General features: G+C 48.2%; 1 protein-coding gene across 2 annotated transcripts in view; it reads right to left on the bottom strand.

The window, feature by feature from the left end:
- Positions 1–7,740: 7,740 nt before the first annotated feature.
- Positions 7,741–13,010, bottom strand: part of NCKAP5L (NCK associated protein 5 like) — a 42,323-nt gene continuing 37,053 nt past the window's right edge. For both annotated transcript variants that reach the window (XM_081900701.1, XM_081900702.1), the window contains exons 9-13: positions 12,533–12,695; positions 11,879–11,957; positions 10,508–10,828; positions 10,045–10,184; positions 7,741–9,345 (exon numbers count right to left, since the gene is read on the bottom strand). In XM_081900701.1, coding sequence (XP_081756827.1) covers positions 9,109–9,345; positions 10,045–10,184; positions 10,508–10,828; positions 11,879–11,957; positions 12,533–12,695 — 940 coding nt within the window. In that variant the 3' untranslated portion in view covers positions 7,741–9,108. The remainder of the gene's footprint in view (positions 9,346–10,044; positions 10,185–10,507; positions 10,829–11,878; positions 11,958–12,532; positions 12,696–13,010) is intronic.

Here is a 13,010-nt window from a genome sequence, read left to right as displayed (position 1 = left end):
TTTAGGGTAGAAGGGTGGCCTTGCTTGAAGTGCTGGCAAGACAGTTGGTGCCTTGCCGCTGCCTTGAAGCTATATGTGGCTGGATAAGATCAGGTATGGGGACGAGGGTGGCGCTGTGGTCTAAACCACTGAGCCTCTTGGGCTTGCTGATCAGAAGGTCGGCGGTTCGAATCCCCGTGATGGGATGAGCTCCCATTGCTCGGTCCCAGCTCCTGCAAACCTAGCATTTCGAAAGCACACCAAAAAGTGCAAGTAGATAAATAGGTACTGCTCTGGCGGGAAGGTAAATGCCATTTCCGTGCGCTGCTCTGGTGTCGGTGTTCCGTTGCACCAGAAGCGGCTTAGTCATGCTGGCCACATGACCCGGAAAAACTGTCTGCAGAGCAGACAAATGCTGCCTCCCTCGGCCTGTAAAGTGAGATGAGCACCGCAACCCCAGAGTTGTTCGCGACTGGACTTAAGATCATGTATATAGGGGTCAGCTGGTCCCCCAAGAAGCTTGTTCATTGCTAACTTGTTCATTTGCTAACTTTCTGGAGGAAGATCACCACCTATAAGTGTCCAGGGATCCTTAGGCTTTGCCCATACAAAGATGTCTGCAAATGTGACATGAGAGCTGACAACATCAACCCTGCCAGACAACCACAGTGCCCAGAGACATAGTCAGGTGATGTATCCCTAGCAGTGACCATAGGAGGAATGATCGCTGGGAGGAGTGCAGAAAGAAGAAACACCTTGGGTGCATCTACATCAGCACAGCCAGATCCCTTCATTTGCCCAGCTGCAACAAAACAGCTCTTCTGCCTTGGTCACTACAGCCATAAGCAAGAGCTGCAACCTTCCAACACCTTGACTTTGCCCCCAAAGGCTCACCCCTCCATTGTCTCCCGAAACAGATGGGTGCCAGTCCAATTGCCCTATTTCAGGAGAGGAAGGCACAGATCTATAATTGGGGGTGTTGGAGAGTATCTTCTGAGGTCTCTTAAATGTAAAAATAGGCGGTGGGATATGCATTATTCTGTCCACAACTGGGGGGGAAAGCAGTTTGGCATCTTTAACTGAGCTCATTTGTCAGATAACATACAACATTAGCCATATAGCTCCTTAACCAAAATAAGCTGAAATTCCAACAGTTGCTGTGCTGCACAGGACTAACTAACTGGCTGTGCACAAGTTGCAGGATGAGATCTGTGCAGGCAGCAGGCAACATGGGGGCAGCAGGAAACTGCCGGAGGGATGCCAACCCTCAAGGGCAATATTCCAGGGGCCACAAGCTGGTGGTAAAACTGGGTGAAGCAATAACTGAAGAGGAATGTACATCGGGGCTACATTCCAGCCACCCAAAAAAGATGCACACTCACCTGCCTATCACTGTCACTTCATGCAAGCAAGAGGCATTAACACAGTTCAATAACACCTTCCAGTCAAACATAAAGCCCTTGAAAGGCTGACTGGAGCAGGGCACTCCAGCCCGTGGAGAGTCCCAAGGGCCACATTGAGGGGCTGAGTTTCCCACCCTTATACTAAGGCTAAGACAGGGAACCTCCCCCTGCCTCCCAAAAATGTGGCTTCATTGGCGTTCCCTATGACTCATGTTTCTTGCAACTCCAAACCTTTGGCCTATTAACCTTTCCCCATCTACTTTTTATTTGGCAACGCAGGTAATCAACACAGCTTGTCCTTCATGTATATTTCCCTGCTGCTCTCCCCTATACTGATTCCCAAAGCGACAAGTCTACATCACATAATGGTGGCTGTAGGCCGCCAGCTTTGCTTTCCATTCCCCACCTTGTGCTTTTAGCATTTGTGATAGTGCAAGGCTGGTGCCTCTATTCGTTACAAGGCATCACAGATGTCTCTGTCAGTGGTAGTTATCGTTGAAGGAGAGGGTAATGCTAGTCAAAGCAGTTGGGTCTTTGCTGAGCTCAGATCTGAACTTCAGTCTATACCAAGACCTCAAAAATAGAGGTATAGAGCGGAGACATCATCAACACTACGCCAAACCATGATTCGACAAGGACTGCATCGGCGCAAAAAAAGCTCTCGTAAACTCATGTCTGCAGTGCAACTCAAACTGCTGCATTGGACCTCCTCCATCATAAAAGGCACTACAAGCAGTTGTTGGCTTAGTACAGGCATCCCTAACCTCTGGCCCTCCAGATGTTTTGGCCTACAACTCCCATGATCCCTAGCTAACAGGACCAGTGGTCAGGGATGATGGGAAATGTAGTCCAAAACATCTGGAGGGCTGAAGGTTGGGGATACCTGGATTAGAAGAAAAAGGAAGCAGCAAGAAATGACTGGACACGGGTTACCCAGGCAGCTAAATACAATAATCCCGCTCTCTTTTGGAATACCATAAGACTCTCCCAAACTAAGAGACTGCCAAAGATGGAATGTCATAGCCCAGCGAGAATCTGGGAGACATATTTTCAGGAACTTTACAAGGCCAGTCATGGTGAGAGAGGCCAAATCCCTCAAAACAGAGTGAACCTCCTAAAGTGGGACAGAGATTGAGAGCCTGGTAGCTCAACTGAAACAGGAATACCTGCAGAGGCCACCCAAAACAATCTGGATTTCTGGGCCTCTTCACCTGTGTTGATACCTATGGATGTATTCCCAAGGACTGGGGACTCTCAATTATCATTCCAATATACAAAAAAGGGAAGAAAGGGGACATTGCCAACTATAGACCAATCCGTCTCCTTAACATAATAAGTAAACCGTATGCAAGACACCTACAACTGAAATTCCAAAATTGACTGGAACTAGAAAATATACTTCCAGAGGAACAAGTGGGATTAAGAGAAGGCCACTTGATTAGCGAACGATGCTTAGTTCTTCAACATCTAATAGAGAAGTACTCATCTAGTAACACTGTCTCCCCCTATGTGGACTTTATAGACTTCAACTCTTCATCTATAATAAAGCTATGGGAAAAATTGGAGACCTCCACAGACATTTGCTATACTTAATGCACACCCTAAATGAAGGGACCTCGCTAAAAGTTTGATGTACCCCTCAGGGCCATCTATCCAACACAAACGAAACTGAGAAAGGTGTCAAGCAAGGGAGCATATGGGCCCCGTTCGTATTCAATTTCTATATAAATGATATGGTACCCCACCTCCTCAACATGAACTTCCAGCCCCCAAAATTGGCAGGAAAGCACATCCCAGTGCTGTTTTATGCAGATGACACAGCAATCCTCTCAAGATACACCTATAGGCCTTAAAAGAGCCATGCAAACACTGGCAGTATACTGCAAGGAGAGCAAACTAGAACTCAATTACCAGAAAACCAAAATTATGGTTTTTGTCAAAAGGCCCAAACCTCGTTCATGGTACACCGATGGCCATAAGATTGAGCAGGTCACCTGTTTCAAGAACCTGAGCATAGCTATGGGTGAGCAGAATAGCTTATGGGGACCATGGTGCAGGGGACGCCCAGAGAAAACAAATACTATACTTAAGTACCTCAGACCTAAAGGTGGACACGATATACCTGCAGCCCTCAAACTGAGGCCAAATTGATTCTGCAGCTTTTATATGATGCCCAGCTAGGCCCCTCTGCCAATTGTGCACCACTAGAACTGGTACAATCTAAGGTTTTGAGATCAGCCACTACAAGTGCCTAAACACGTCTCCAATGCTACCCTATGTCTTGAAACTGGATTCATAAGAATTGAAGCCAGAGTGTGGCTTGCCACACTTAATGACTGACAGAGACTATCCTTCCCTTGCTCCTCTAACTATTAAGAATGATTTCCAAACAACATGGAAACAGGCAGTGATAAAAATGATGACAATTCTAGACAGTGTGTGGAAGACACACAACACCAAGCAGATCTAGCCAGGGCCCTGAAATTCCTAATTAGTGAAACCAGGAGACACCTCATCTCCCAAATGCCATATATAACCAATCTTGATATTCCAAAACAGCGAAGGGCTTTCCCCACTGCCAGTCCTCCCTTCAGACATCCAGAAAGGCTGTTTTGGGAAAACACCATATGAGGAGAGAAAATGTCCACGTGGCTTTGGGCAACTGGAAACAATGGAACATGCCTTTCTTTCACTGCTAATACTATACAGATATACGAGTTAGGTCCATCCTGTCTATACTGCACAAATTGCCAGAATGTACAGAACAACTGTTATCTCCCTAGCACTCCAATTTGAAAACCCAGATTTTGCGCTGTCATGATGGACATCCATCTAAGGATGGCTAAACCAGGCCTAAAGTGAAGGCCCATAATGCAAGACTTGTGCTGCTTCACATTCCCTCCCTTACAGTCACTTTTAACTGCTTGTCTTTTGTTTCTCTGTTTTAAGTTTACTGTATATGAATCATAATCACATTTTAACTTTTAGCCCTTTCCTCTTTTAAGTTATGTGCTTTATTTTATTCACATGCTTTTATCTTATGCTGGTCTGCGACTGTAATAAAGTGTGATTGATTGATTGATTGATTGATTGATTGATACAACAAGCCTGTAAGGTAGTTCAAAATTCTTATCTCTCTAATAATAATTAATTTTTTTATACTCCACCCAGCCACTCTAGGTGGCTTCCAACCAAAATACAAGTGAAAACAGCAGCAGCAACATCAAACATTAAAAGCTGCCTGAAACATATGAGGAAAAAATGAAAAAGTGGTTTGTTGGGGTGCCTAATAAGGGCATTGCCCTTTACAAGTTTAGCTTTGTTTTTCCCCTAGTAGTCAGCATGCCTACTTTTATTTTTTATGAATAAATGGCCTTAGGCAATGCAGACTCTTAGCATCCCCCTCTCTGCAATAGGGAGATAAAGAGCCACCTTAATGGCTTGTAACAATTAAAGAATAATGTACATTGCTCAGAGCCTCATACGCATTGCAAGTATATTTGTGCAACCCACTTGGGGCTAACTTATTGCTCCAGTGTATGGTTCCTGCCTCAACACAGCCTTGAAATTTCAACTGTGTAAAGGTTAGCCGCCAGGCCCCCTTTTCAAATCCTCCTGTTCCTTTAATTTCCAAGACAGACTATGACTGTAGACAAAGTCTCCAGTCAGTGAAAAATACTGCAGAGGTTTTCAGCATTCCAGATGCATAGGAAGAATGAGGCACACTATGTGTGTGAGGCTGCAGTTGTCTGTGACCGACATTAATAGGAGGGATGCTTGGGGAGGGGGTGCGGAGTGACTACAGATCAGTTGCCTTTACAATCCCGCTGGTATCAGTCTTGCATTACTACTCAAAACCACAATGCTTTAAAGCAGGGGTAGGGGACCAAAGGCCCGGGGGCTGAATGCGGCCTAATCGCCTTCTCAATCTGGCCCGTGGACGGTCCGGGAATCAGCGTGTTTTTACATGAGTAGAATGTGTGCTTTTATTTAAAATGCATCTCTGGGTTATTTGTGGGGCATAGGAATTCGTTCGTTTCCCCCCCAAAATATACCCGTATTTTTCGCTCTATAGGACACACCAGACCACAAGACGCACCTAGTTTTTGGAGCAGTGAAAGCAGCAATCCCTCTTGCTGTTCTGGCTTCTGGGATAGCTGCGCAGCCTGCATTCGCTCCATAAGACGCACACACATTTCCCCTTAATTTTTAGGAGAGAAAAAGTGAGCCTTATAGAACAACAAATACGGTAGTCTGGCCCACCACATGGTCTGAGGGATGGTGGACAGGCCAGCTGAAAAAGGTTGCTGACCCCTGCTTTAAAGCAACAGCAGCCAAGCCACGGGCTTGTTGGCTGTTTTATACTAGATCCTGAAGCGCTACCAGGCGAGGTAATGGGGGGGAAAACCCATTTGAGTAAGAATTAAAGAGCAGCGTTCCTCTGAGCCAAGAAAATTGGTTTCAGAATCAGAACTAAACTCTGTAATTTCACCAAAAGTTTCCTCCTAATTTACCGCCCCCCCCCTTTCCCTAGTTTCAGCAGCCAAAATTACAGGGGGAATATTTTTGCCGTTGCCACTGTTAAACAGATCCTGTTGCAGATCCCTGCTCTGAAGATCTCGTGAGCAGCCCAGGCCAGCTTGGAATCCTGGGCAGCCTCTATTTGCAGTCCTTGGAAAGTGATGTAAGGGCTGAGCAATGCAGGCTGTTGCTACTGGCGCTCCTCCTCTGCCCACTAGGGAGCACCAGGGAGCTGCAGAAGAGGAGGAGGCTGTTCTCCGAAAGAGGAGCTCGCACACCTCTTGTACTGCTATTGCAATGAAGGGCACGGGAGAATCTCTTCCATGCTGCTCTCTTCCAGGACGGAAGGATTTCCTGCGTCAAACCTCTGCAATCAGCCTAACAATAAAGGAGGCAGACGAGGTAATGGAAGAAATAGTCCTGGCACATGGCCCCCGCAACTGCTTAAACATCCAGCCAGTACATGGCATTTCTTAAGAACAGAATCTTCCAGGTGACAGAGAAGCCCCCCTTTTGCACTTGCAAGGCAAGATGAACCAGAACTCTTTCAGTTCCGCACGTAGCACCAAGCCCCTCTCCAGCTGTCCTTCTGTGCTGTTAGCTGGGAGGCAGAATGGCCTGTGATGGAAACCATCTTACCCAGGCATGGGCAAACTTGGACCTCCAGATGTTTTGGGACTACAACTCCCATCGTCCTTAGCTAACAGGACCAGTGGTCAGGGATGATGGGAACTGTAGTCTCAAAACATCTGGAGGGCTGAGTTTGCCTATGCCTGATCTTACCACTTTGTCTTAGGAAACCTAGAATCATAGAATAGAATCATAGAGTTGGAAGAGACCACAAGGGCCATCGAGTCCAACCCCCTGCCAAGCAGGAAACACCATCAGAGCACTCCTGACATATGGTTGTCAAGCCTCTGCTTTAAAGACCTCCAAAGAAGGAAACTCCACCACACTCCTTGGCAGCAAAATCCACTGTCGAACAGCTCTTACTGTCAGGAAGTTCTTCCTAATGTTTAGGTGGAATCTTCTTTCTTGTAGTTTGGAACCATTGCTCCTCAGTTTAACCCCAAAGAAACCGGCTTTTTTAAGACATTGTCCAAAACTCAAAGCACCTGACACCACCAGCACCATCCTGTACTGAGACAAGAACCATGAATATGCAGCCCTAATTCAAGTACCTGTCCCTCCTTGCTGCTTTGGAACAAGTAATTTTATTAGCATCCCACCCCTGATGTATGCCTGTGAGCCACTGTTCTATACTAAAACTAACCCTCATTTCTTCATGCAAAGTGAAAAAGCCGGTGTGCTATCACTATCTCCCTGCCACTCTGTGGCCTGTAACATCCCCCCAGGGTGTCCTACAACTCCAGGTCCAATATTTTAGAAACCATGCTTGCTGCTGCAGTAATACATGTAGACTTCCACGCATGTGGTCAGGGATGTGTATTAGTACTGATAAGGTGCAAGAAGGATGTGAACCTGTTCTTCTGGGAGCAGACTGAAAAAATATCATTTTAAACTGGGATGGGGGTGGGTGGGAAATGGTATAGCCCAGACATCAAAAGGTACAGAAACACACCGCTTAGGGGAATGAGAGACCCCTTTTCAGGAAAGAGAAAAAGGCATCAGGGGAGAATGCTGTGCAAGTTGTTCCCCCAAAATCCATGTATCCAATCCAATACACACACATTTTTTTACCCCTTTATTTCCTGGGAGATCAAAAGACAATAAACAGCCTCATTTCACAATAACTTATATAAATTAGTAGAGGAGCAAAAGACATCTTAATGCTTTGTTTTTTTAAAAAAAACCCAAATTCTTTTTTGTTTTAAAAAAAGGACAACATAATAAGGAAGACTCGTAAGGAAAGGGGCCTGTACACAGCAAAATAGCACCATCTGGGGAACCACGTGGGGCTCCTTTAGAAACAGGGAAAGGAGAGAAGAGGGGCCTGAATGTGTGGAAACTAAAACAGCAACATTAGAAACTTAACATTTAAATGGGGGAGGGGGGATACAAGGAAGTGATGGGGAGTGAGGAACCCAGATAGCCATTCCTGAAACCCACAGAAGTGTTAAGTCCCAGGCATGTGAGGTTCTGGATAAGAAGTGTCCTGCCAAGTTGGTTCCAGTGGGGAAGAAGGGCTGTGGGAGCTACTTCATGAAAGAGAGGGAGGTAGAAGCACTACCCTGCCAATCCCTGCGCTCGCTCCCACCCCCCACTCAAATAATCTTGTTTGGTACACTCCAGCAGTCACATGTAACTGAGTGAGGAGCCCTATGCCTCTTCCTGGGTGGTGAGAAATACTGGATTTGGCAAAGTTGCACATGCTCTCCAAGTGATGAAAGGCAGAGAAGGAAATACGCTCAGCCAATGAGGTAAAAGGGGCAGCTTCTTAGGCGCAAAGAGGGGCGCTTAAGAGGTCTAGGCAGCACCATCGCTCAGCAACCTTCACCTGCAAAATGGGGGTCAAGGGGGTGAGGATATCGCACTGGTGCAAGCTCTGCACAGGCGACCCACACCTTTGCAATGACCTACCTTTTCAAGAGAACACCCTCTGCTCCAGTCTTTGCCAACCTGGGGGCCTGCTAGACGCTTCGAACCACAACGCCCGCCAACCCCAGCCACAGGGAAGGGATGATGGGAGGTGTAGTCCAAAGCGCCTAGAGGGCACCAGGTTGGCAAACACAGCTCTACTCAGAATACCTCAACTCCAGGCCAGATTTTTCTAGCATACCTTGGATCCAACGCCTCTCACAGTGAATTTATGAGCCGAATAAAGCGGCCAAGGGTTCAAGCAAAATAAGACAGATCCCACCCCCATCTCCCGTGCTTCAACCAAAGGGTCGCCATTTTAGATGCGCAGGACCCCGGACCCCCACCCCCCATAAGCTAAGCGGGCCTAATGGCATTCAGCAAGAGTCTGTGTGCATGACCACCACGCTGCATTACCTCCTTGGACCCCTTTCTTCTCTTGGGAAGAGAAGCCTCCTGGTGTCATGGTTTTCACAGTCCTATTTCCTTCCTTTGGGGAGGGGGGCGCTGGGTGTGGAAGACGCATCGCCGTGCTCTGGTGCAGGGCCAAGATTTGGTTTGGGAGAATCAAGCAGGTTCCCATGGGCAAGCGTGTGGCCCTCCGAAGCAGCACGTGGCGGTGTCACGTCGAGAAACCTGTGCCCCGTTCCGCCCCCTCCCGCCACGCTCAACCCTGGCTGCCGCAGGAGGACAAGCTGTCATAAAGAGAGTCGCTCAGGGACTCGGAGTTCTCCAGGCCCGGCTGCCCTTCTGGGCCCATATCCCTGGAACGGGCCTCCGTGCTGCCCTCCTCGCCCACGTCGGATGCGCTGGGCGTGCGGCTGCTGCTGGTGCTGAAGGCCGGCGAGGCCTGAGGCCCGTCCGACGAGGCCCTTCTCCTCTCGACAACGCTGCAAGCAGAGCCCTGCGGATACAGAGAGCAGAAAGGCAATGGATGGCGGGGGTGGAAGTGGACTGGAACAGAAGCACCAAATGTCCGGCACATTGTTTTGGGTTTTTTTTATAAGAAATTTATTAAAAACAAAGAATTGAAATCCATTAGGCGAAAAGAAGAATAATAAAAAAAAGATACAGCAAATCTTTCCATTACTTTCGTTTCATTGGCTTATTTCCCTGACCTCCTCACACCTCCCTTTTTTGTATTCTAAGTCAATTATCCATTTCAGCAAATCCTTTCCCTCTTTACCAATTTTTGTCCTGAAAATTTATCTTGATATTAATATAAGTTTACTTTCCCTCCTTTCACCAATTAACAGTCTAATTTTCTTAAATCTTGGTTACATTTCTGCTAAAATCACATAAATTCATTCCAACATCATTCTAACATTCATTAATCTTACAGTACTTCTGTAAATAGTCTTTTAAATGTCCGGCACATTGAAAGCTCCATCTGCAAGCCAGGGCTAGAGTGAGGCATGGCCTGAACAAGCTAGGGAGAAGATTTGCCCTCCAGATCTTGCTGAACTACAACTCCCATCAAGCACAGCCGCTGGCTAGGAATGGTGGGAGTTGCAATCCAGTAACGTCTGGAGGGAGAAAAGATCCCCGCCCCTGGCCTGAGCTGGGCAGCTTGGTTTCCCCCAGTCGCCCCACCCTCACTTACCATTGCAGAACCATGAAGGCCCTCCAGGCCGTGAGGGGAGCAGAGGAAGGGGTCGGTGCCGGCGGATGCTTTGGCATTGGGGAAAGTCCAGTTCTTGCTCTGCTGGGCATGCCGTGGTTTGCTGGGTTCGTTGCAGAGGTCTGAGAGGGGAAAGCGGAGGTGCAACTCATTAGGGTGGGGGGTAGGGGAGCCAAATTCTCCTTCGCTTTTGAAGAGCCCAGCAGGGAAGTTGCACGAGTCTGGATAAATAAGTGTCAGAGAGATTGCTCACGTGCATCTCTCCCCACAAGCTGCATTTGGGTCCACAGGACAGAACAATTCATTATTATTCTCACCACCACCATTTCTATACCACTTTATATTTAAAAGAAAAAATCTCAAAGCTGTTTACATCAAATAAAACAATTCAGAATTAACGGTTGTCCCCCTTCCCATTGCTCACCACCTTCTGGACGATACAAACCTCCTGGGCAACGATCCCTGCGATCCCGGTGCCTGGGGGGTGGCTCAGCACTGGCTAAGACGCCGTGGAAAGCTGGCATGCTTTGGTGCTTGCTGGGGCCCAGCAGGTCCTCTGCGCTGGGCACCTCCCTCTCCAGCGTCCGGGCTTTGCGGGGAACCCGGGTGACGGGCGGAGGGCCCCTGGCCGGGAAAGGGCCGGCTGACGGAGGGTCGAGTCGGGGCCTCGGTTTAGGCACGCTCTTGCAGGGCATCCCGATGCAGTAGTCCGGCGGTGGAAAGGTGCCAATGCCACTGTCCAGAGTCCGAGTCAGGGAGCTGCACACTGTGGATCATGGATCAAGAGGTGGAGTCAGAATCCACATCAAAGGATTCCCTGCCATTCCAACCCTTTCTACTCCAGCTTATATATTGAAAGCTCCAGGTTGCAAGTTTGATCCCCGAATGGGACATAGGGTGCCTTTCCAATTCTACAATTCTACGATTCTGCAAATCTTAGTTTAAGGTCTCCCTTAAAAAAGGTAGGAGTTCCTGAAACCTCCCCTCCTGTCTTCTCCCCTCTCCAGCATTCTTGAGCCAACCATTTGCCTCCTTCGGACCTCATAGATCTTCCTTTCTGCTAGAATTAGCCATAAAATCCCGAGAACACATATTCCAACCGCATTCAAACCAACAGTTAGCATCTGTTTTAACACAGCCTTGAGTCAGTGCTATTCCCTTCTTAAATCAGAATTAGAAGCAAACAGGAGTCCTTGCTCTATGAAATTCCTTTTTTTAAAAAAATAAAACCAAACCACTTTTCGTCACAAATCCAAAGCCTAATATACATTTTTAAAAGTTAAGCTCCGAATGTAAGAACTAGATTTATGTGGGCACAATTCTATTAACAGTAGGCTCAAATCTACAAAGCAGATTTTCTCATGGGAAAGTTACTGGAGACAGGCCCACCAGATCTCCCGCAGGAGGTTTCTCTGCGGCACAGAGAAGGCATTCATTTCCACTCTAGGAAGCAATTCTTTATGCCAGTTATTTCCTGTGTACAGATGGAGCACAATTCATGGAAGCCTGCAAAGGATTATGGGAATATCCTCAAAAGGCCTTCACTGAGCTTGATTCTCCTTGTGTTAAAAAAAAGGGGGGGCTATGCTACACATTAGAGAAGAATGCAATCATTAATCATTATAGAAAGTGGATCCTTCTATATGAGAGTGTATTCTCTCATTCGGAGTGCCCATCCTGAATGGCTCTTCTCCCTCCCCATTCCACCTTGCTCAGTTAAAAGCAGCACAGAATAGCAGTCTGTGTGCACCTTCTAATGAAGGTGCCCCCCTGCCACACTTTGTCCCCTCTGCTGGTGACATCCCATAAAGCTCACCTGCAAAGTGCTGGGAGGTCACGGACTCAGCCAGGCTGTCATCGGACGGGATCTCCTCTTGCAAAGCTGCATCACGAAGCTAGAGGGAAACAGAGAGAGGATGCTGGTGAGCAGGACTCAGGTACTCAGGCGTTGGAGTGAAACCGTTTGCAGCGCAAAGAGCTTTTGCGCTTTGCCTGCACCTTGGAAAACGCAGCTCTTGTGTCAACCCCTCACCACTTTGAGGGGGGAGAGGAGGAGGTAGGGCACAGAACGACGCTGATGTCACAAGCAGGTCTTTATAAGGGGGCTCTTTTTAAGGACTGTACATTTTGATGGCAGCTGCCATGGTGCAGAAGTAGCTGGCTAAAAAACAACAACACAGAGGCAGCCTGAGTCCGAAGGGGGAAATGCAGCCTTTACAGGCGCAGCTGTCTCTGTAGCAGCGACTCTCAAGTAACCCTCACGTGCGAGGAGAGTGCAAGAGCCAAGCCGCTTGGGGTTGGTATCGCTCCAGCAGCGGCGGGGGCTGGGCAGGAGTGATGGGCTCTGTTTGTCCTCAGTCCCTGGCCCTGCCCCCGGAGAGGGCACCCGCACGCACCCGCCCCAGGCGGTATGGAGACACGCTCCGCCATTGCCAGGACAGGAGGACTCTGGGAGTCACGACTGGCTCACCTTGGCAGGGGCTTCCTGGCAGGCATGGAGGTGGCCAACGATGCCATTGCGTGGAGGCCGGATGAGGCGGGCATCTTTGGCATCGTGCAGGCCTCTCTGCAGGCCCTGCAGCTCGTTCTTCTGCTCCAGGTGAGTCTCAAACGGTGCCTCTTTGCCATCCACCCTGCCACAGAGCAGGTAAGAGGGGAGAAAGATGAAGGCCGACCCCATATTCTCCCTGAAGCAGCTCATTTCCCTGAGCCCCTGCAGGCCAGAAATGTCTGTCTCCTTGAGAGAGTTCTATAGCCCAGCGAAATGGGCCAGGGTCTCATTTGCCCTGTTTTTAAATCTGCTTTTCCACCCAAGATTTGAAATCGAAATTTCAGAGACCTCACTGCATACACAGCCAGACTAGTTTCCCCCAGGAACAGCCTCTTCTGCCGTTAACCCTCCACTTTTCAATGGGGTTGCCTAGAAAGGGTGGCTATATCACACAAAT

The sequence above is a fragment of the Podarcis melisellensis genome, assembly GCF_964234715.1.
Source record: "Podarcis melisellensis genome assembly, chromosome: 2".
NCBI lineage: Eukaryota > Metazoa > Chordata > Lepidosauria > Squamata > Lacertidae > Podarcis > Podarcis melisellensis.
This window is presented reverse-complemented; position numbering and strand designations above follow the sequence as displayed.